Genomic DNA, 24452 nt, shown 5'->3' with positions numbered 1-24452 from the left:
CCCTGAACACTAGGTGTGAGCTATGAATTTACACTAGACGGCACATCAATTGGCAGGGCAACACACACACACACACACACACACACACACACACAAACACCTAGAAGCAGATTTAGCATATCCTGTAGAAGTGATCCGGATCTTTTGAGTGAGTCAGGTTATTTGGCTCATCTAACCGAGACGAGTCGACTCTTTCGGCTTTTATATGTCTTCTGGATAATGAGATTTTGATTTCTTTGTTGTAAAATCGTTTCATGTTCGTTTCATGTATATAAATATTCTTAGTCTAACAAACTAAAAAAAAAAAACACTAATTTGTTTATTAAAATGTATAAAAACTGTTTAAATAATTGCCCAAACAGCTACAAAAGTAATGACAGAGCGCTGTATTAAGGTTATTGTGTGGGCTGTGCTTGCGCTTCATCAACAAGGTTTCTTTTCTCAGCCCCCGGTTCAAACATTCTTGAAAACATTTTAATGAGAATAAAACACTGTCCTACATAACAGAGCGGAACAAAATCAGGAACATATCTATTTTACGATAACAATGACAAGAGTTCAAACAAGCTCTCCCTCTTGCGCATGCGCGTTAGAATCGGCCGGAGGACGCGCGCGGTGCACGCAAGTCAAGTGGTCCTGAGTGAAGTTCCTCTGCGCGCCGACCGGCTTCACCAAGCGCACTGAGTAAACATGGGATAACCCGATGTAGCCCGAGTATTGCTGATTTAAGTATTGTTTTTTTTTTTTTTTAGGAGAGAGGAAATGCGCTTAGGCAGCGTTTCCCACTTTTCCATCACTTCCGAGAGCGCACTTTCCCCGTTTTATTCGTTCTGAAAAGTGAGGGATACTGTGGGTTTGTTGAGGATGGCGTCCGCTCGACAAGACTACGTCGCCCCGTGGTGGACTTACTGGCTTCACAATTTCCCACACGTTGACTTTCATTTCCATGCAGTTGAAAGTGCCTTTAAACCTGTGGAAGTAAGCTACCAGCAGGTCAGTTTATTATTATTTAATTTATTTGTTTATTTATTTATTACACTCATTAATGAAAAGAATCTATAGGTCTCTATTGTAAGAATGAAGCGCGTTCCCGTTTCTCTGGGTCTCAGGAGAGAGCGCGTGACCGCCCGCCTGCCTCAGTAATTGGGCTTTCAGGCCAACCTTTTTTTTCTTTTTTTCTTTTTATAACATAAAAATAGCTTCTCGTGTGTTCAAGGACAATGCAATGCACAATTTATTTTATTTTGGTGATTTGTTTTTAAATTGTGGAAAAAACAAAAAAATCAGTAAAAGGAGTTCTGCAGCTTCCCAAAGCCATTAAAACTGGATTTACTGATATACATGTAGGACATGAGGCCTAATCTAATTAAGCATGTTTTCATATGCATACTTTCTTAATCATACTAAATATATAGTATCTGCATGATGCTGGAATGAAAACATACTATGTGGATATAAATTGTGGACACCTAAGCATGAGATTGAAGTGATTTTTGGAAATGCCAATTCATATTTAGTCCCCATTTGCTGTTATAATCACCTCCACTCTTCTAGGGAGGCGTTCCATCAAATCGTAGAGATTTGTGTTCACTCAACCTGACAGTTTTAGTAAAGTCAGGTACTGATGTAGGGTGAGGAGGCCTGGGGTGCAGTCAGTGGTACAGTTCACCCAAAAGGTTTAATAGGGTTGAGCTCTATAACAGATGACTGAAGATCTTTCACTCCATACCATGTAAACCATATCCACATGTGGACAGATTTGATGTATTATCATGTTGGAACAGCTTTGGGTCTCCTAGTTTAGGCAAAGAGAAAGTTTAATTCCACCACATCCAAAGCCCTAAACAATTGTGTGCCTCTAATTTTATGTTTTGAGGAAGAACCACATATGGATGGAAAAGTGTTGTGTTCTAATACTTTTGTCCATATAGTGTATATCATTCACTGTGAAGACAGGTCATCCAGAAACTAAAATAGTGCTTTACAACGGTTTTCAGCTTGAGTACGTGAGGTTTATAATTTATGAATGCATGCATATAATAATGACAAGTAAATGTATATAGAAACAGCATGAAATAAGCATTTTAGGCATTTAAAGTATGATGTGGTTAAAACAAGTGGGCAAAGCGTAAAGTCTGCTTCGAGATCATGTCTGAGACTTTAAATTGCAGTTCATCGAAATTGTGACCAGGAGTGTTGTTGCTTGGTGTCTTGGTCCGAAGTCAGTAATCTCAGGCGATATATCTGTTTATATTTGAATAAATATTGACTTTTCCTCTTCTGGGACATAAATAAAATGTGGAAGGCATTCAACGTAACTTAACATTGCGGCACCAGTATAACAACCAAGCAACATCACATTATAAACTATTACAGATAATACCAATGGTAATTAATAGACAAAAGAAATATCCACATACACTGTATGGCTCAAATTTTATCAACATAAGACTATCATAAACATATGTGGGTCTTTACCAAACTGCTGTGTTTTTGTTTGCTATAGCATTACAATTGTCCATCAGTGAAACGAACAGTGCTTATGTGCACAAAGTCTGCTCCAAGACCTCGTTTGTAAGTTGTGAAAGAATTAACCTCAACCACTGACCTCCACCACACTGAGCATCTTTGAGATGAATTGGAGAACTGGCTGTGTGCCAGGTCTCCTCAACAAACAGCAGTGCTCGACCTCATGCATGCTCTTGTGGCTGAATGCGCAGATCTCCTCTGTAACATTGCTAAATATGGCATAAAGCCTTAACTGATGTGTTGTTTTTACAGTGAGGAAAATAAGTATTTGAACACCCTTAGAAATCACCACTTAGAAATCATCGAGGGGTCTGAAATTGTCATCGTAGGTGCATGTCCACTGTGAGAGACATAATCAAAAAAAAAATCCAGAAATCACAATGTATGATTTTTAAACTATTTATTTCTATGATACAGCTGCAAATAAGTATTTAAACACTGTCTATCAGCTAGAATTCTGACCCTCAAAGACCTGTTAGTCTGCCTTTAAAATGTCCACCTCCACTACATTTATTATCCTAAATTAGATGCACCTGTTTGAGGTCGTTAGCTGCATAAAGACACCTGTCCACCCCATGCAATCAGTAAGAATCCAACTACTAACATGGCCAAGACCAAAGAGCTGTCCAAAGACACTAGAGACAAAATTGTATACCTCCACAAGGCTGAAAAGGGCTACTGGGAAATTGCCAAGCAGCTTGGTGAAAAAAGGTCCACTGTTGGAGCAATCAATAGAAAATGGAAGAAGCTAAACATGACTGTCAATCTCCCTCGGACTGGGGCTCCATGCAAGATCTCACCTCGTGGGGTCTCAATGATCCTAAGGAAGGTGAGAAATCAGCCCAGAACTACACGCAAGGAGCTGGTCAATGACCTGAAAATAGCTGGGACCACCGTTTACAAGGTTTCTGTTGGTAATACACTAAGACGTCATGGTTTGAAATCATGCATGGCACGGAGGGTTCCCCTGCTTAAACCAGCACATGTCCAAGCACGTCTTAAGTTTGCCAGTGACCATTTGGATGATCCAGAGGAGTCATGGGAGAAAGTCATGTGGTCAGATGAGACCAAAATAGAACTTTTGGGTCATAATTCCACTAAACGTGTTTGGAGGAAGAAGAATGATGTACCATCCCAAGAACACCATCCCTACTGTGAAGCATGGTGGTGGTAGCATCATGCTTTGGGGGTGTTTTTCTGCACATGGGACAGGGCGACTGCACTGTATTAAGGAGAGGATGACCGGGGCCATGTATTGCGAGATTTTGGGGAACAACCTCCTTCCCTCAGTTAGAGCATTGAAAATGGGTCGAGGCTGGGTCTTCCAACATGACAATGACCCGAAGCACACAGCCAGGATAACCAAAGAGTGGCTCTGTAAGAAGCATATTAAGGTTCTGGCATGGCCTAGCCAGTCTCCAGACCTAAACCCAATAGAGAATCTTTGGAGAAAGCTCAAACTCTGTGTTTCTCAGCGACAGGCCAGAAACCTGACTGATCTAGAGAAGATCTGTGTGGAGGAGTGGGCCAAAATCCCTCCTGCAGTGTGTGCAAACCTGGTGAAAAACCACAGGAAACGTTTGACCTCTGTAATTGCAAACAAAGGCTACTGTACCAAATATTAACATTGACTTTCTCAGGTGTTCAAATACTTATTTGCAGCTGTATCATACAAATAAATAGTTAAAAAATCATATATTGTGATTTCTGGATTTTTTTTTTTTAGATTATGTCTCTCACAGTGGACATGCACCTACGATGACAATTTCAGACCCCTACATGATTTCTAAGTGGGAGAACTTGCAAAATAGCAGGGTGTTGAAATACTTATTTTCCTCACTGTAATGTAGCAGAACCTCAATAATACAGTTGGGCTTCCATACAATCTCTGGATAGAGACGTTTGAAAAGCAAATATGACTTTCATGGTTTCGTGTAGCAAAAACTATGAATTTGCTGTGGCAGTTTTACATTAGGCTTTCATGCAAAACAAATGCAAACCTCATCAAACAGGTTGTTGTTCATCAATTATGGATTGAGTATGAGAAATCAGTATTGGTGTGAATACATTTGTGCAAAATTATTTAGTAATTTATTGAAATTGATATTTCTGCATACCTAGAAACAGTCAGTACAATAAGATTTTAATGTAGACTTTTATCAAAGGATGCTGTTATGCCTTACGCACTATACATGGAAAATTATTAATTTAATCATTATTAATAAAAAGGCATAGATTTATATTTTTTACCTTTACTTATATACTCTTATTTAACAGCACTGGTCATTCCTGTGGTACTTTAAATCACAGGTGTATATTAATGCCATATTGTCCCAATATGTTAGCAATTCTAGAGTAACAAATTTGTTACAGGATTTAAATACGCAGGCAGAAAATGCATGAAAAAAAAGAGAAGACTTGATAATCTGATTTGTTGTAATTCATCAGAGGAAATTGTATAGTCATTAATGAGTCACTGGTGAAGCTTTCTGTATGAGCACATTTATTAACTTCTAGGGAAGCGGACTTGGGTGTAACAGTCGGAAAAGTTTTAATGACAGAAGACTTTCTGCTTTCTGTTTCTCTGTAACAAGATGATAAACTGATCATTTGAGTTTTTTTTTTTTTTTGCCTGGCCCTAAGAAGAAAAGCGAGAGACCTCGATCGGTAAGCTCAGGCTATATTTCTGTTTATATGGGAATAAATATTAACATATCCTCTTGAAGTGTCTGGAACATAAATAACACTAAAGAAAGCATTCCGAGTAACTTAACATTGCTGCACCAACATAACAGTTAAGCAACACTACCTCAAAGGTCATAAACCATATCAAATAATAGCAAATAATAGTTATTAGTCAAAAGAAAAATCCACATACACTATATGGCTTAAGGTTTGTAGACACCTGACTATAATACATGTGGTAACATGGCAATTAAACAATATTTAGTTTTATGACAAGAAAGAGAGGTTCAAACAGAACCTGGTGAGGGAACAGCTGTTAATAGCTGCTATAACATACATGATAACAGGAACTTACTTTCCTCAAGGAATTTCTTCATGTGATGTGATATAATCATAACATATATTTAATAATATATACAAATACCATTTGTAAATGTAATTTTTTAATTTGTTAAAATTGTGCTGGTAAATACACATAATTCCTTTTAAGAGCAAACCTGCATTCCCGTCCGCATTTCCCTGTTTTTGGCATCTTTCAAAAGGTAAAATGTGGTCAGCCTTTATTTCAACAGCTGATCAATGACAGATCAGATAGTGATTTCGATGAGTCCGATTTTGTTTGTGTTCGGTTGGGATTCATTCTAATCACCGATATTTGCTAACTGTTTTTGACTGGGTTTGAGTTGTTTGGTTAAAATATCAGCAAATGTTCTTTAAATGTGTGGTAATAGACTGCGTTTTCCACTTCTACATGAAAATCTAGCAGTAGAAAGCACAAAAATATTGGGACACCTGACTTGAAGTGCGTCCTCACAAAAAATTAAACACACATATTTGGACCAAAAAAATTGGGATTGGGAATTTTCTATCCATGTGTAGTTTCCCAATCTAGGGTTAGGGTTAGGGTTAGGGTTAGTATTGGACACCTTTGGATGTGGTAGCATTTAATATGCCCAAACCTGTTCCAGTGTGACAATGTCCTTCTGCATAATGTAAGCTCAATGAAGATGGGTTGGAGAGGAAGATCTTGAGTGGCCTACTACAGAGCTCTAACCTCAACCCTACTGAACACCTTTGGGATGAATTGGAATGCTGACTGGACCCCAGGCCTTCACCCCCTAAATCATTACCTGATTTTACACAGATTTTCAAAGGTACAACGCAAAATCTAGTGGAACATCTTCCCAGTAGAGTGGAGTTACTAAAAATCAACTAAATGTGAAATGAGATGTTCTGAAAGCACATACAATTCTTATGATCAGGTGTCTATAAACGTTTGTCTTCTCGTATCATGAATAACTAAATGCAATGAGTGGTCTTTAGTTGGTAAGGTTTATTACCACAAGTTCTTCTGTGGTTTTTATTTTCAAGTTCTTCTTCAATAGTGTCTCTGTGTGTGTGTGTCCATTTTTGCCCATATCGCCCAGTAATGGTGCCGCCTGGATAGAGCTTAATGTGTCGTCATCATACCCCTTCCCTACTCACATTCTCTCAAGAGCTGCTGATTCTTGTAACCATGTCAGTAGATACGATCCGTAAAGCAAAAGAAGCAATCAGACTGTAAGTGCAGTTAACATGGCATTGGTGCTTAAAATTGCTCCGACATCAGCGCACCGATGCTGTGAAAGTAATCCGATAGCATTAGTTTGAATCTTGTGCAACTCGTTGATTTATACTATATTATGCTACAATCGATTCCTTTTGGCAGTCTGCATGGCTTGAATACAAATCCCTTGTCCTTATCCTCGAATATGATGAGGCTATTGTTAGTCTGTTTTCCAAATAAATTTCAACAATATATACAGAAGAGTTGGAGGAAAAACGAGTTGCTTTTGTTCCTGGAAACACAAAAAAAAATTACCCTACTGTAGTCAGAACAGCTGAATTTTAAAACATTTCTTCAGTTCCACTTCAAGCTTGGTCTGCTTGTTTCATTTATTCGTATTCATTATCAAAAAGAAGTTACTGAAATGAACATCACAAGAGAACAGAAAGGCTTTCGTTTTTAATTACCCCTTAGTCTCCTAATTGTTTTCATTTGTATTTTAAAATCATTTACACATGATATTTAGGGGTTTTTTATGTACTGTTTAAGATTTAGCCATTCAGATTCAAAGCCACGATTATTCATTCATCTTCAGTGACCGCTTTCATCCTGGTCAGGGTTGCAGTGGATCCGGTGGCAATTTACCTCCGGGCGGTTTTGCTCATTATACACCTGTGAGCTTTTGGGCAGTGAAAGTAAACTGGAAACCTAAACATAAATAAAAACAGGCACACTGGAGCTGTAAAGGTTGCAGTCTTTCCCTCCACAACAGATAGATTAGTACCAGTGATCCACCAATAATGTGTTATAGCCGTAGCCATAGCCTCAGAGTCTTCTGTCGACATGAGTAGAATCTGATATGGCCTGATATGGTGTAGCTCACCTTCCCCAAGGCTCTACAGTCTTTGTTTTATATACATTCTGAGATAGGGTTCAGCTCACCAAGGCTCTCAAGAATGGTTTGTATTTCTTCTTTTTTATTTGATTTTGATTTTTATTGCATTTGTTTTATTATAAACCGTGTAACTCTTGTAAGTTTGCAACTTAGTTCTTGCCTCAGATGGAGTCATGGGATTAAATGCACGATATTGCCAAAAGTATTGGGTCACCTGGACATAAGTATGGTATGTGATTTTAGAGCATTGCATTCCACATTTAGTCCCAATTTGCACTTATATTTCCCTCCACTCTTCTGGGAAGATGTTTCACTAGATTTTTGAAGTTTGCTTATGGATATTTGGGTTCATCAGCCACAAGTGTATTACAAAAGGCAGGTACTGATGTAGGTGAGGAGACCTGGAGTTCAGTCAGCTTTCCAATTAATCCCAAAGGTGTTCAGTAGGGATGAGATCAGGGCTTTATAACAGGCCACTCATGAGCTTCCTCTCCAAAGGATGTAAACCATATCTTCAAGGAGCTCACTTTGTGCACAGGGGCATTGCCCTGCTGGACCAGGTTTGGGTTTCCTAGTTCAAGTGAATGCAAATTTTATTATAGCACATCTATAGACTTCTTTTACAATTGAGTTCCTAAAGCATTGTGTTAACAGTTTGGAAAAGAACCACAAATAGCCGGAAAGGTCAGGTGACCCAATACTTTTGGATAAATTGTGTATATACAACTACTACTACTACTGTAAAGAGAGTTTCTATGAGTTATGAGTCTTTCTTGTCCTTCAAACTAATTTGGTTCATACCGAGGAGGCAGGAGAGTGTAAATAATGCTGATAACATTGCTTTTTTTTTACTAGAATTGGTTCAAACCCACATAATTATTTGAACAGTGTTACTGAATTAGTCACCAGTGATATCTTTACCACAAGTTATAGCCATGCATTGTTTTTGTTAAGAAAGGATGTCACCAGTAACATAAAAAGCAACAGCATGTGTTATGTTACACACAGCATGTCTTCTGAGTGCATAAACCTGACCTCTGATAACAATGGGGGAAGTAGCTAAATGTGTGTTAGGGTGCATGTGTGTTTGTTTCAGACATCCAGCTGTATAGTTCAGTCTAGGATCACACCATGCCCTCTAAAGAGGTTACTTTGTAAATTTGCTGAATCTGTGCATTTTTTGTGCAACTCATTTATTTATACACCAAACAGGCACGACATTATGACATTATAACATTATGACCGGTGAAGTGAATAACACTGATTATCTCTTCATCATGGCACCTGTTTGTAAGAGAGATATATTTAGGCAGCAAGCGAACAATTTGTCCTCAAAGTGTGTTCAAAGCAGGAAAAAAGGGCAAGCGTAAGGATTTGAGAGAGGGCCAAATTGTGACGGCTAGACGACTGGGTCAGAGCATCTCCAAAACTGCAGCTCTTGTGGGGTTTCCCGGTCTGAGTGGTCAGTATCTATCAAAAGTGGTCCAATGAGGGAACGGGGATGAACCGGCGACATTGTCATATGGCTGGGCTCGTTGATGCACGTGAGGAGCGAAGGCTGGCCCGTGTCGTCCGATCCGAAAGACGAGCTCCTGTAGCTCAAACTGCTAAAGACGTTTTTGGACATATGCCCATTACACCCATATGTGGGTCTTCCCCAAATGTTTATCATTTAACCAGTTACCATGCCATTGCATGTTTTAGTATTACAGTTTTCCTCTTTCAGGATGTCGGTTCCCTCTATGCAAAAAGTGAGCTCAACAAGGTTGGAGTGGAAGAACTCTAAAATAATAAGTGTCCTACAACAAAGCCATAAACTCAACCCAATTTGGATGAATAGGAATAGAAACTGCACCCCAGGTTGCCTCACCCAACATCTGCTTGACCTCACTAATGCTATTATGGAGCAATGAGCACAAATCCTCATGGAGCACAGCCATGCTCTAAACTCTAGTAAAAGCAATCCCTCGAAAGTGGAAGTTGCTTTATCAGCGAACAGGGTCTAAATCTGGATAATATTTGAGTCTGTGTTTTATAAACTACACCATGACAAAACATCACAAGCATGGACAGACAATCTCAAACGGATGCCTGTAGGAAGCCATTTAGCATTTTAAACTGCAGTCTTTCTGTTCTAAGCCCTAATTTTAGACCTAGGAGATAAAGGAGGGGGTCCACAATCCCGACAGGCTTATATTTTGACAGCTGACAAGGGTGAAAGTCAGTTTTTTTTAATCAGCGGTTTGATAACTGCTAATTTAAAGGATTTTTGTGCATAGCATGTGCTTCTGTAGAGCTGTGGATAGTTTTCAGGTTTGAGTGCCAGTGATGCATCCATTGATCTCTTTTGGAAAAGTTATTTTGATCAGAATGTGCATCGTGCTCAGCTGTCAATATTAATGTAATGACTAAAAATCAGCAGCTAATAATGATGCATTGTAAACAGTATTTTAAACTTTGGCATATAAACAGCTTGCCAACCAGAGTGGTACAGACTTTACATATTTAAAATAGAAAGTTCTGGGTTTTTATGGATGTAAACAAAAAGAAGTAAGAAAATAGAATTTGTTTAAAATGTGCATTCCATTTGCAAAACTCCTACAATACCAAGGTGCTAAAGGAATCTATTTTTAATATTATTAGAGGTTTTATTTTTCTACTTTGCAACCCGAGCTGCCTTATTAGTGCTGCTATTTGCCTGTACAATAGCAGGAGTCTGATGTAATTGACATTAGAGGAATTCACAGCCCTGCATAAAAGACAGCTATTCAGATGTGCTATCATTCAGTAATTGTTTTATAGTTTAGTCTGTGCGAATGGACACTGTGGCTGCAGGCTCTTAATCAGAGGTTTCTCCTTGCTTATTTTCTAAGTTCTCTGCATCGCTCTGTCTTTTGTTCTACTCTCCTTCGGGGCATAGTAACTCAGAGGTCACAAGACTGAAGAACTATTTTCCTTCGCTCATGTTATCACATGATTCTCCATTTAGAATGATCCTCGGATAATTTCTCGTTTGCCTCAACCCATATGGGTTTCCACGATATTGTCCCAGTGCTCTGTCCATTCTTGATTTTCTCATGCTTTGACTCAAAATCACACACACATGCAGCACTAAATCACATGTAACCTATAAAATGTGTCTGTTTTTTTGTTTGCATCTTCTCAAGCAGCTGTTAAATTTGTGTGTGTGTGTGTGTGTGTGTGTGTGTGTGTGTGTGTGTGTGTGTGTGTGTGTGTGTGTGTGTGTGTGTGTGTGTGTGTGTGCCTCTTTTTTGTAGTCTCTAATCTTTCTGGCCTGCATGGCAGCTGCAGGCTTGGGCTTGAGCTTGTTGGTGCTGGGCATCTATTTAAGTTGCCTGTGCTTCTGGCGTAGGGAAGAGGCTGAAGAAACCAAGAGGCCCGACACTTGCTGCGTCACGTGGGCTGCTGTGATCACGGGTCTGGTCATATGGTGAGTAAATCCATCTTTCATGGTTTAGCCCCATTCCTCTGAGGCCATGTAAGAGAAAATGCAGGAAATAAAGATATGAAATAGTAGAAATTCTAATAACTTCACCAAGAACTTGTATGTGAAACTCTTGGAATGCACGTCCTCCAAATCCATTGCAATTCTGTGTATGCCTCAGTTCTCTGTAGTGCAGCAAGTGGCGGGACTCAAACTACAAGTTTGTCACCTCAGCAAGAAATATATCAAAACCCAAAGAATATGCTGAGTAGTCAATTACATGCTTCTCAGTGAAAAAGTACAAATATCTTGGATAAAAAATCCTCTCGTTACAGGTTTATGGGGCAGTGATTTGCCATTGTATGTGGTACTGTATTTATTGAATAGAAATCAGATGAAGTGAAAAATAAACTACTTAATGTAGTTTTAACTATGGGATGTCGTTATGCAATGTTCACGGTCATTATCATCCTAATGTTTTTTTTTTATTTTTTTTATTTAACGGTACATTACAAAATCGAATATCTTTAATAGCACAACAATTTGCTATTTTTAAAAATTTTTTAATTGAATAAACATCATTTATTTTAACTACCGTATTTTTCGGACTATAAGCTGCTACTTTTTTCCCACCTTTTGAACCCCGCGGCTTAAACAACGAAGCGACTTATTTATGAATTTTTCCTGGGTTTTTCCCGTTTTCACAAACTTCAAGCCAAAAAACCCTGAATTTTCATTTTCAGACAGAAACGAAAAAACGCACCTCACCTGTGTTCTGAGCTGCACGGCATCGGGAGAATAAAAGTTTTTTTTTAAATGCACGACGATGCCAAAAGATAAACTCCTGAGAGAAATAGTTGTGAAAGTAAGGAGGAAGACAGTGAACAATAACTTTCTTGGTAGGCTACTGTTTAGATACAAGCCGTTGTAACGCGTTGAGTCTGGGTGAAGGGAGAGCTCACTAACTCCAGTTGCAACAGAAATCATATAAGCACAGACAGGTTTCCAAAACTTGTGCTTTTTTATTTTTCTTGGCAACAGCGTTAGGGGTTAGTCAAAGAAAATTAGAAATCAGTATCAGAAAATAATAAGGACATAATCCTCGGTCTTGCACACATGCAGTAATAGCGGAAAAATGCGGCGGCAGGCTATTCCCAAAATACAGCTCTGCTCTTAAAGGAGCCACAACATATTTTCACCCGTGTAACAGACACTGCCTTTCGTTAAAGCCTGTGTAAAATTCATTAGTTTCAGTGTAGACACCTGCGGCTTTATGTTCAAAATAAAAATCTTTGTCAAATTCAGTGGGGGCGGCTTATATAGTCCAGAGTTCAGTGGGGTGCGCTTTATAGTCCGGAAATTACGGTATTTGTATTCAAATGTATTGTTATGAAGCATCCACAGTTATCACCTATTATCACACAAGTTATCATAATTTCTTTACCGGCTTCTTTATTCCTCGTTTCTAAAGGAAATACGGCACAACACCTCATGCTAGCTAGACACCACACTTACAGACCACTGCAAAACCAACAGCGGAGACTCCTTTCATGAATTTCAAATAAAATACAAACAAAAAACTTTTTTTTTCATTAACAAAATCTTTTTATTAGTATCTGTGATTGAGTCTATAAAAACAACAAACTGTTCAAATATATGTACTAATATATTAGATTCCAAGAAATGATAATACAGCCAACACTGTCAGAGCTGCTGGTAAAGGACTTGCTGGCCAATCGGGATTGAGAATTTATCTGTTGATCTGAAAGTGGCACATATTGAGATATTTTTTATATTGTCTGTAATAATGCATGATATACATATACCCCTTATGTAGTGTGTTTCAGGTACTCTTCCTTTTGTATAAAATGGTAATAGTGACAATGAAGGATAAACTAGAGTTGCACAGTCTGCAGTGTCTGAGTTCATATGTTGCCAGATTTGGAGGATTTGTCTGTAATTGATATGAATATTTTAGTTCAAGGATGATAAGTGTGAGCTGTAGATTAGTGTTCAGTTTCGAATTTTAAAGATGCAATAAGATCTGCAGCCCTTTTTTAGCTTGTTGAGAAAATAAGTGAGGATGATAATAATGAGGGGGAGGATAAAACGTTAACCTGCGACGTGTCATGTGGGCTGGCTGATGGATATTTATATAGTGTTTTTAAAGATAAGGAGATAATTATGCTGAATTTGTAGTGCTGCAGTCATTCGTTGGATGTGAAAAAGTTCCGTTTAAAAAACTAAATCTGCTTAACATTTAACTTGAATCTCTTTTTGTCTTCGCTTATTTTTGGTTTTTTGTTCTGGTGGTTAGCTCTAATGTAGGAACAGTGATCTTCCGCACTCCTACTCTTATGCAGAGTATCATGCATCAGGGCTGCAGCTGTCACTTTGATGGAATAGCCACCTCCAGAGTTATGATTCACTGCAAACTGAAATAGACAAAGATAAAGTAAAAAGCAAAAAATAAATAAAATTCCCCCATCACACCTACACCGGACCTAGACGGTGCTTGGTCATTTAATAGGTTCATTGGAAAACACATGCTCATAAAATGCTCTGGAGTCCCCCGAGGAGAAGTGGTAACAGGAAGTAAGTGAGGACACAATGTCCTTGGTATGAGTAGTAAGCAGAAAGACATTAGCACGCTACAGAGATCAGGTCCACTCGTGGTTTGTGCACCACAAACTGTAGAGCTGAAGTGTATTAAATATGTATATATATCAAAATATGTTTTTCTAACATGACTTTACTCCATTCTAGCAGTCACCGTTTGATCACTGCTCCAATAATATCAAACCAGAATCTTATCATGGTTGCAACTCACTACTCACATTACATGGTTTTCTTAAAAAAAATTTGTGTGGTTTATATGCACCGTCTCTAACAAACTACACAAAGCCTTGTGTATTTACAGCGATGTAAAACATTCATCAAGTTCATAGTGTTTTTTTACCTCAGCCTCATCTCAGGAAGATACAGAGTCATGCAGTTTATTGGGAAACGCTTAATTTGAAACCATGTTTTAAGGTTATCGAACATTTCTCAGGGTTAGATTAAATTAGAAAGCTTGTATGACTTCTTTTCAACACATTCAATGCTGCAGTTTTAACTTGAATGGACAGCCAACGTTTCGTTTTTAACACATGTAGAAAACATTATATAAACATATTTTTAAATTGACATATTTACATAAATGCATAAGTAATTACATGTTTTTATACTAATTATGATATCTGATCTAATGTTCCTAGTAATGGAACAAATGCTTTCACATAAGGTTCAGTGCAGTACTGTTAATCTAAATGAAAGTTGGATATAGTATACATCTTTCCACTCTTATGAGAATAAATGGATGTGGAGTTTAGATGCGCTCTTGTGCATTGGCATTCTCAGTGTTTTTCCATATGCTTGAGGCTCATTACCAATTCATCCTAATTCCTTGTTAATTTCTTATTATCTCTGTAGCTGCAGGACCGAGTGGTCCAGGGAGTGGTCAGAGCTCTGAGATATAACCAAACCCATTATGTGCAGAAATAGCTGAAAGCCCAGCTGCAGGAAATAAGGACTTTTCTGAATCCTTCAATGCCCTTCAACATCCAAACAGGAGCTTAGTGTAAGGACTTATGTAGTTCATGCACATTACTCTTCAAAGTAACACAACCCCAAACTATGTTTATGTTTATGCTCATTTCTCATCATAGTAACACAACCCCATACTATGTTCATGCACATTACTCATTATAGTAACACAACCCCATACTATGTTCATGTTCATGCACATTACTCATTATAGTAACACAACCCCATACTATGTTCATGTTCATGCACATTACTCATCATAGTAACACAACCCCATACTATGTTCATGCACATTACTCATTATAGTAACACAACCCCATACTATGTTCATGTTCTTGCACATTACTCATCATAGTAACACAACCCCATACTATGTTCATGCACATTACTCATCATAGTAACACAACCCCATACTATGTTCATGCACATTACTCATCATAGTAACACAACCCCATACTATGTTCATGCACATTACTCATCATAGTAACACAACCCCATACTATGTTCATGCACATTACTCATCATAGTAACACAACCCCATACTATTCATTTCCCAGAATCTCATTTATTCATATTCCCAGTAAGTGCTAATTTAATTAGTTAGGGAAATGCACAGTCTTTAAGCGATATGTAATGTACTGTAATGAAACTCTTCCACTGTTGGCTATGGGAGAAGCAGTGAATACGGTGAGCTCACTAGTGCAGGATGTAGCCTCGACAATGAGAAAGTGTGACATCCATCATGATTAGGAGGCTCCAGAGACAGGATGGTCGTCTACACACACACGCGCGCACACACACACACACACACACACACACACACACACACACACACACACTGCTCCCTGAGAGAGGATATGTAACAGGCAGAGACTTCTCTTGCTGCTCCCACCCACTTTGCGGAGGATATCTAACAGCAGGGCTGCATGGTCCATCTGTTCGGTCTTCATTGTCCTCTCATGGATTTCCTGTGTTGATGTTATATGTGACTTTTTAACCACCTTTTTTCTTAACAGTGTGAAACCGACAAAAGTTTTTGCCGCTTTGTGTAACGTGTCTGTTTTTTCTATGGACAGGTGTCTAGCCCTTTTTCAACAGACAGCGCGGCATGACAAGGCATGAGAAATGCACACGTTCTGTCTCTTTTCAATGCCGTGCCGTACGTAAATAAACGCGCTGAATTTGGTTTGCATTCGTACTAGGGCACTATGCGTAACAAGAATCCCTGTGTGTGGAGCTAGAAATATTGCAAACCACTGAGATTAGTCATAATAGAATCCTGATATTGCCTCTGGATAGAATTCCATTTTTACTGGACAATATGACACAGCAATCTTAGTTGTATAGTGGCCACTCTTTAATTTTCTGTTTTCGAACATCTGTTTTCTGACGGATTTGAGGATTGCAATTTTACTGCACCATTTGAAGAATTTCTGAAAAGCTTTCTATTCAGTGTCTGCAAATTAGGTACAAAATATGTCATAAGCGATGTGGCTGAAGTTTCTATTTGTATGACGTAAACAAACGGCAACCACAGTTTAAAATCCACTGTATGTGCAAAAGTTTGTGGACACCTGATTATAAGATTTGCATGTGCTTTTTGAACCTCTCATACCACATTTAGACGTCGTTTGGTGATATAATAACCTCCAATTCTCTGGGAAGATGTTCTGCTAGATTTTTTGTAGTGTGCTTGTGGAGATTTGTGATCATTCAGCTGCTGGGGTGTTAGTAAAGCCGAGTACTGATGCAGGGTGAGGAGGTCTTGGGTGCAGCCAGAATAACAATTCATCCAAAGGTGTTCAATAGGGTTGAGGTCAGAGCTTTATAGCAGGCCACTCAAGATCTTCCACTCGAACTTATGCAAACCATATCTTCAGGGATTTCAATTTGTTCACAGGTGCATTGTTATGCTGGAACAGATTTGTTTCCACAGGTATTAAAACAGGTTCTCCTAGTTCAAGTGAAGAGAAAATGTAATGCTAGCGCATCAAAACACGATTACAAAAATGTGTGTTGTTTTAACATTTTGCAAAAGTCAGGTGTCCCTAATTCTTTTGTAGCTATAATGTATAAAATAGCATTTGTGTGTGTGTGTGTGTGTGTGTGTGTGTGTGTGTGTGTGTGTGTGTGTGTGTGTGTGTGTGTGTGTACCAATGAAATTTCTTTACATTTTATAATAAAACTAGGTATCAAAAGCATTTTAATGAAGCAACTTTCCAGACTGTTTCTTGCCTTTCTCCGTTTCTGAATATTTTGTCATTACTAACTTCAAATATTTAATGTAAGTGCAAGTTCATATTTAATGTAAACGTTAGCAAAGCTAAAGTAACTTTAGCTAGCTACCCTGATGTCATTCCTATTTTATTCTGTGGTATTCAGGACTGATGCTTCCTGATCCTGTCACCGATCTAATTACTTACTTTAACAGTTTTACATTGTGCACATTTTTATCAGTTTCTAATCAGTTTTAAAATCAGATCAGAAATCAATTTACTTATGTTCTGTTAAATACACTGTTAATCATGTAGCAGCAGTCATAATAATGCTTTTGCATGGTCCTTTTAAGAATCTTGTCTTTGTGTAATTTTAGGGAACTCTCTCCACTCCTCTGCCCACTGTAGCCTCAGATTCCTGCTCTTGGCTGCCACGACTGAAAATGTGGTCTTCTGCTGTAGCATGTTATGCATACTGAGATACTTGGCAGCATTGTTGTCAAAATTGTTAATTCGATTATTTTAGACGTTCTGCCTTCGTGAACTATCCTGGCAAGTCTGACCTCTTTCATTAACAAGGCATTTCCATCTACAGAGCTTCCACATACTGGACGTTTTTTGTTTTCTTTCCTAACTTTATTTCAAATCTGATTTGAAATACTCAAGACAGCCTATATGAAGTGAACTAAAGATCTTGGTCTGTAATTGCCTTGTGCATGATTGGATGTTGGATAATTGAAATATTTTGGAAGTCATGTACTGTATGTTTTGTTTCATTTGGCATTGAAAGAGTTTAATCAAAATTAATGGTAGATGTATCACTTTGATTATCAAGTGATTATTTAATCTCAATTTTTTAGTTTTTCAATTTTTTTTTTCAGTGTTTCGAACTCAATTTAACAACGCAGTTTCATGCACCGTTAGAGTAAATGAATATCACGGTTGGAAGCTGTAAATATGAGTTAAACTATTTGGCTGGAACTTTTCTGCCTTTGTTTAATGATGGGAAATGCAGTTATTTAAATATGGGGAATGAATTGTTGTGGATTTCGTGAATGAATTGGTGTGAAAAGTACACGTCTTTAAAATGACTGAATTACCGATCACCCAGTTTTTTCTGTTTCTGTGAAATCCCTGACATTGATGTGATTGATTGTGGTTGCACATGAGAATCTGCTTATTATTTGTGCCACTAAGTTAACCACCGACCCCTGAACAGTGCAACTTCAGTTTGATCTGATACACAAAATGCAGTTATTGGTCCTGTGAATGCACAGGCAAGAGTAATTGAAGGTGTGGAGTGATATGTATCCATGGAGGATACACAGCTTAGGAAGGACCTCTGAATGTATTTAAGATTTTATTCGATTAGGAAAAAAAGAGGAAAAGGAATTTTAGTGCCATTTCGGTGCCTCTGAGGTATGTTGGGATTCAACAGGCAATACTTTTCCAATAGAAGGAGAGAAGATTAATTTGGCACATTCCTTTTTATTGTTTTTGAGAGATAGCATCTTCTCCAAAACTAATTCGCTAAAGCAGTGTGAGGCACCAAGAGCAGGGAAGGATACAGCAGGAAGAAAAAGACAAACACTACAACAAGACTAAATTATATACAGGCATCAAATCTGCAGGAGGAAGGTGGTTAGGAATTTCTTTAAGAACAGTAGAGCCACTTGTATTGCTGTATGAATGAAACGATCTTGAAGAATATTAAACTATATGTTTCTATAATAATATGTTTTTTTTAATGTGAGGTATTTGTGGTTTAAAGGAACTGAGTTTTGCAATTAGCTTGTGCTTGAAAAAAAAAAAAAAAAAAAACGATGTAAAAACCTAGAAAAGTCTTTGTATTAGAAAATGTACCTTTTTCTCTCTCAGTTCTGCAGTGGGAGTGGGTTTCTATGGAAACAGCGAAACCAATGATGGTGTCTACCAAATGACCTATTCACTCTATAACACCAATCACACTTTGGCTGCCATCGATAGCCAGGTAAGAGTGTGTTTCATTTGCTGCTTCATATTACTGTGTTGCCTCAGTGCTAATAATGCAAAATACACACACCTACACACAGATATGTCATATACACACACCTAATGCCGCTAAATACTGTGTGTGTGTGTGTGTGTGTGTGTGTGTGTGTGTGTGTGTGTGTGTGTGTGTGTGTGTGTGTGTGTGTGTGTGTGTGTATAGATAGATAGATAGATAGATAGATAGATAGATAGATAGATAGATAGATAGATAGATAGATAGATAGATAGGTGTGTGTGTGTGTGTGTGTGTGTGTGTGTGTGTGTGTGTGTGTGTGTGTGTGTGTGTGTGTGTGTGTGTGTAGTCTATATACACGAACTAACCACTTTAATAGGATGCTTTAATACCCCTTTGCTTCATGTAATGATCCAATCATCTAATCATGTGGAAGCAATGCAGTGCATACAATCATGCAGATACTGTCCAAGAGCTTCAGTTAATTTTTACATTAATCTTCAGAACAGGAATAAATGTGACCTCAGTGACTCTAGCATGATTGTTGACAGGCTGGTTTGAGAATTTCGGCTGCCATTTTTCTCTCTCATAAATTTTACAGAGAACTGTGTGAAACCTAAAAAACACACAGGCAGGCTGAAAGTGCTTGTTAATAAAGAAAGGTCTGGAGAGAGTGGCCTGGCTGTTTCATGCAGAAAGGCATGCTAAAATAACTTATAAAATAAAAATAAAGTGAAATCAAATAATCACTCTTTGCTAATTTAATGAGCAGAGAGACACCTTAGAATGCACAACACATCAAACTTTGAGGCAGATGGGATATAAGAGCAGTACGCCACATTAGGATTTCATTCTGCCAGCCAGGAGCAGGAATCTGAGGCTACAGTGAGCACAGGTCCATCAAAACCAGACAAGACCTGTTGGGAATAAGGAACATGCGGAGGTTTTCCAATAGTTATGCACTGTGCCTCTGCAACATGAATGGCTGATTGGATAATTGCATGAATAAGGGGAACATCTGCTATAGTTATATATGTATGTGTGCCATGAGTAATTTCTGTTTTGTAGGCATGCAAACAAATACAAATACATTATTCCAAATCATCAGATTATGTGTTCTAAACAGATACAAATATAAATAAGTAGTGCAAAAGCAGGTTCACAAGCTTTTCTGGCAAACACAAGCAAGTAGCCAGATACAAAGCTCTTAAAAGAGACTAAGAAAGATGTTTTTATGTCCCTAAATGCATTTACATACTTTATTAATTCATCCTTAGTAACTGCCTGGTCAGGGTGATGGCTAGTAATTTTTTTATTTTGGGATATTAGGACCAACTAAATTCAGTGGGGAAAATTGTGGTCAAATGAAAGCAAAAAATATCTTTGTGAGAGAAAAAATAAAATAAAAACGCACATCTTCAAACATCTTTAATTGAGAGTAGTTCTGAACCCGGGAGATGTAGCTGAGGTTACAGAACACTCAGATCTAGGATTCACCCACCATGCTGACAGTGCCGGCTTTTCTACCATTAGGTTTGTTTTCCAGGAGCGGTGTTGGATTCATATTCAATTAGTTTTTAAAGTAAAAAGAAAAAAAATACATCTAAACATCCCTCTGGTTGAAGCCCAGCTCACTGTTGTATGGATATATGGAGTATAAAACAAAACAGTAGAGAGAAAAAAGAGATTATGGCATTGCTATGCTTCCCTGCTGTTCCATGAAATATGCCACATACTAAGGAGTGTGTTGTAGGACACGGGATGATTTCCAGAATATATCCTTCTCATAGTGCACATTCTAAAATATCTTTAATGTTTAATAATCATTTTTAGTTTGTCTACAGGCTTCCAGCCACAGAACAAATTCGACACCACGAGAATTCTTCATGAGCACAAGTAATTTTCATGAGAAGCTCCCTTGCGAAACAAACAACAAACGAGGAATAAAGAACAAAGGACAAAAGAAAAAAAAAAAATCCAATATAGAGATAACATGAAGACCCAGATTAAAGGAGCCTGTGTTGTGCTGAGACATTCTCACTTTCAGGGAAATTCCACTTAAATGCCTTTATTCCTCTCATGTATCTTTCATGCATTGGTTCCTTGTTTTGAACTATGAAGCAAGACATCATATGACATTTCTGAAACGATTTGATTAAAAAGAAAAGTGAATGTTCTCTTTTAAATTATACAGGAATCAAAATGACTAATAGCAAAGGTCACGTGACTGAGAGACAACTGAAGCAAATAAGAGATATAGCGTTTTTTTCTTATTATAGCGAAATCTTCCATTTAAAATTTCCCTGTTGACTGAGATGAGAGAATTCTGTCTTATCTCAGCTTTCTTCGCACATGTCTGGATTGTGTGATAAGCTGATGGGTATCTCTTGGGCACTCATCCTCTCTCACAGCCTATTCAATGACTGTGTTGTGTTACCAAGCTTCAGTCTCCACCACATATTTCTTGTCTTTTTTTTTTTTCTTCATTCAGAGCTTGATGTACTTTTTCTAAACAGCTAAGTTGCTGCACTGTTTGGATCCCTGGCCCTGTGTGGGTTCACAGGAAGTGCCAAAGAGGAACGGCCAAACTCCATTCAACTTTTGATCTCTTCACCAACCTGCCTCCAGCCACAGGAGTCATCGCAACCTCTAAGCCCTGATGCCCGTCCACTCTGATCTACGGCAGGCGATTCCTGGCATTGTTATCCAGCTTATCCTACTAATGCATTCTGTATTTTTAAACCCCTCCAAGGATGAAGACTGTGTTATCAGTCAGTTGGCAAAGTAAAGTGGACAAAACAGAAATCAAGTCTAAATAAGTCACACTAAGCTCAGCAGGACAGCTAACAGACTTTATAAGTTTGGATTTGATTTGTAGCCTGATAAATGTGCTTAGTTGTAACTGAGTTGCAGTGAGCATTATGAATGGCAGTTTTATTTGCGCTACGACTAAAGCACTGTAGGGATTATGCCATCTTTAGTACTTCGCTTTACTAGCACCACATTTGAGACTATTAAAAAGCACAGAAACACTCTTTATGTCGACGTACATCTAAGACTGAAAATAAGTTGGAGTTGGTCCCAGAGATTGTAAACGGAGGGAGGACACAAACAGCCTGATGCCCTTAAGAAAGACAAAAAGCGACTATAGTGATCAAGCGCTTAGGATATTTGCAAAAAGAGAATATTGCTGTAGGCACCTTTCAAATCTATCACTAAAAACAATTAAATGCAACATTTTTAGTATATATATGTGAGTAATAATAGACTGTAATACAATAGTAATAAAAGTAATAGTAATAAAAGCTCTGATGATATCTGTGAAATCTCTCTCTCTCACACACACACACACACACACACACACACACACACACACACACACACAAAATCAATCTTAACAATATTATCACTTCACTATTAGGTACCAAATTAAGCACAACAGGACATACATTTATGATATAGTATATAAGTGGTATACAACAACAGCAAGATGTGATTTATCTTTATTATCTAGAATTATAAGAGCAAATATAAATAGTTTTATTTGTTTTATACCAAAGTTTTCTGTCAGATAGGGGTGGGTTACCTCTCTGGTTCCTCTCAAGGTTTCTTCCTCATACTATCTTATACCATGAGGGAGTTTTTCTTCTTTCATTAGGGGTAAACGCAAGAAACCGTTTAATGACACTATCATTTATATTCCCAGTCTATTAGAATTTGGAAAGCTGCAATGTTCTTTGTTAAAAGCTCCATACAAATAAAATCGAATTCCATTTTAATTGAACTGTTTGCTCCTAAAATGTTCCATTTATTGATAAATGACACATTGTGCTTTTTATCGTCTGATTACATTTACCGTTATGAAGGCCCTCAGGACACGTAAGCTCTTTTTGTTACCGTACAGCAGCTATAAACTTTCTTTTTTTTTCCCCCTCAAAGGCAAAAAGTGCAGAACTATTATCAGAGCTGTAATGTAAATTCAGCACTTTTTTATAGTGCATTCATCATTGTATCAGTATTTAATTTACAAAGGCAGATCACAAATGCATTTTGAAATCTAATGCATTCATCATTACTGCCAAATAGGAATGGTTGCTGGTGCTTGGTGGATATAAACTTTTTATTTAGCTATGTTAGCCATGTGACTCCACAGCAGAATTAAACAAAGAGAAAACAGTGGACTGGACCCTAGAATTTATATTGAATACATTTGAAGAAGCAAATTTCTTATCTTTAAAAGCCCTGTCAACATTCGGAACAGATGAATAGGCAGACAGTTCTGTGCTTATCGGCCTATGACAAATAGCTTTGCGGTTTCTCTGTAACATGACAAGCTGCATTTTTTTGTAGTATTAACTTTAGAGAGATAAAAGAGAGAGGCTGGTTAAAGGCTAGAGACTGTTTATAGCTGCTATAACGCAGGTGATAAGAGGAACTTGTTTTGTGGATGCAAGTGTGTATGTAAAAATGTAAGATGTGCAGCAATTGTAATTAAAACTATTGCCATTGTTAGGAAATTGGCTTGAAGTATGCTGTTGTAGCAAAATCATCATTTCAGCAGGCAAATGCATCTCACCATTTCATCCTTTTTTATTTTCCTAAAACAGCACAAGCCATTGCAGTTCCATACTAAAAACCTAAAACTCTGCAATCATCGTAAATTGTTATTTTGCCTCCAAAGAACAACAGTTGTAATTTACTACAACATCATAACCCTTTTTTGTCTTTAGTCATTTTATCATTTAGATTACCATAAGAAAAAAAACGAAAGTGTGCAGCTGTGTGGCTTTGCTAATTGTCCAGCAGCTTTGCTGGACCAAAGTGACTCCTCTCTGTCTCAGCCATCTCTCCTGGGATTTAGCCCATATTTATAAAACAGATTTGTGCATGGTAATTAATAACGTTACAAATGATTTTTGGTTTATAGATTTTGAGAAGTTTAATAAATACGGCTCTCCGTTTTTTTTGTTTTTTTTTACAGACACAAGGTTATTTATTATTTACACAAAGAACAAACTTAAATTGACTGAAAACATGAGGGGTAAAAAGGTGAAATGCAGAAAATTGAAATGACAAGTTTTTATGAGGCAAAGCTCTGCCTCCAGATCCGTAGTCTTTCTTCTGAAATCATCGGCTACCATATTTTCCATGCTTTCGCTTCTTTCAGGTGACTGGCGCTTTGAGCAACATGCGTTTCCGGCTGAAGGAACACCTGGCACGGCTGGATGAGATCTTTTCTCCGCGGTCAGACTACACCCAGGCACTTCGCTTTATGCAGCAGATGGCTGACAATATCATCCGACAACTTGCTGCCATGCCCAACATCAGCCAGGCAAGACAGGACCTCGTAACAGTCGCTGATCGGGCCAGCTACACTGAGTACTACAGGTAACCTGCGCAGAGTTAATGGGTTATTACTTATAGTATTCATTAAGAGTTTGTTAGTTTTTTTATATGCCAGTTTGCAGTTTGAATGGGGGTCAAGGTCACGTTCATTTCCACCTCCCATCACCAGTTCCTGATTCATTCCCCATCTCTTAAATATGTTAGGTAGCTCATTTATGATA

At 38.0% G+C, this 24452-nt stretch overlaps 1 protein-coding gene across 1 annotated transcript in view; it reads left to right on the top strand.

Annotated features, from left to right (window-relative positions):
- The first annotated feature begins 459 nt into the window (after window positions 1–459).
- ttyh2l (tweety homolog 2, like) overlaps window positions 460–24452 on the top strand; it is a 50970-nt gene continuing 26977 nt past the window's right edge. Inside the window, exons 1-4 of the mRNA XM_083566669.1 lie at window positions 460–993; window positions 10934–11106; window positions 18780–18891; window positions 24053–24273. Of these exons, the coding sequence (XP_083422795.1) occupies window positions 865–993; window positions 10934–11106; window positions 18780–18891; window positions 24053–24273 (635 nt within the window). The 5' untranslated portion in view covers window positions 460–864. The remainder of the gene's footprint in view (window positions 994–10933; window positions 11107–18779; window positions 18892–24052; window positions 24274–24452) is intronic.

Source organism: Silurus aristotelis (genome assembly GCF_946808225.1).
Source record: "Silurus aristotelis genome assembly, chromosome: 17".
Classification (NCBI taxonomy): Eukaryota; Metazoa; Chordata; class Actinopteri; order Siluriformes; family Siluridae; genus Silurus; species Silurus aristotelis.
The sequence above is the reverse complement of the archived record's forward strand: the minus strand, read 5'-3'. Positions and strand labels throughout refer to the sequence as shown.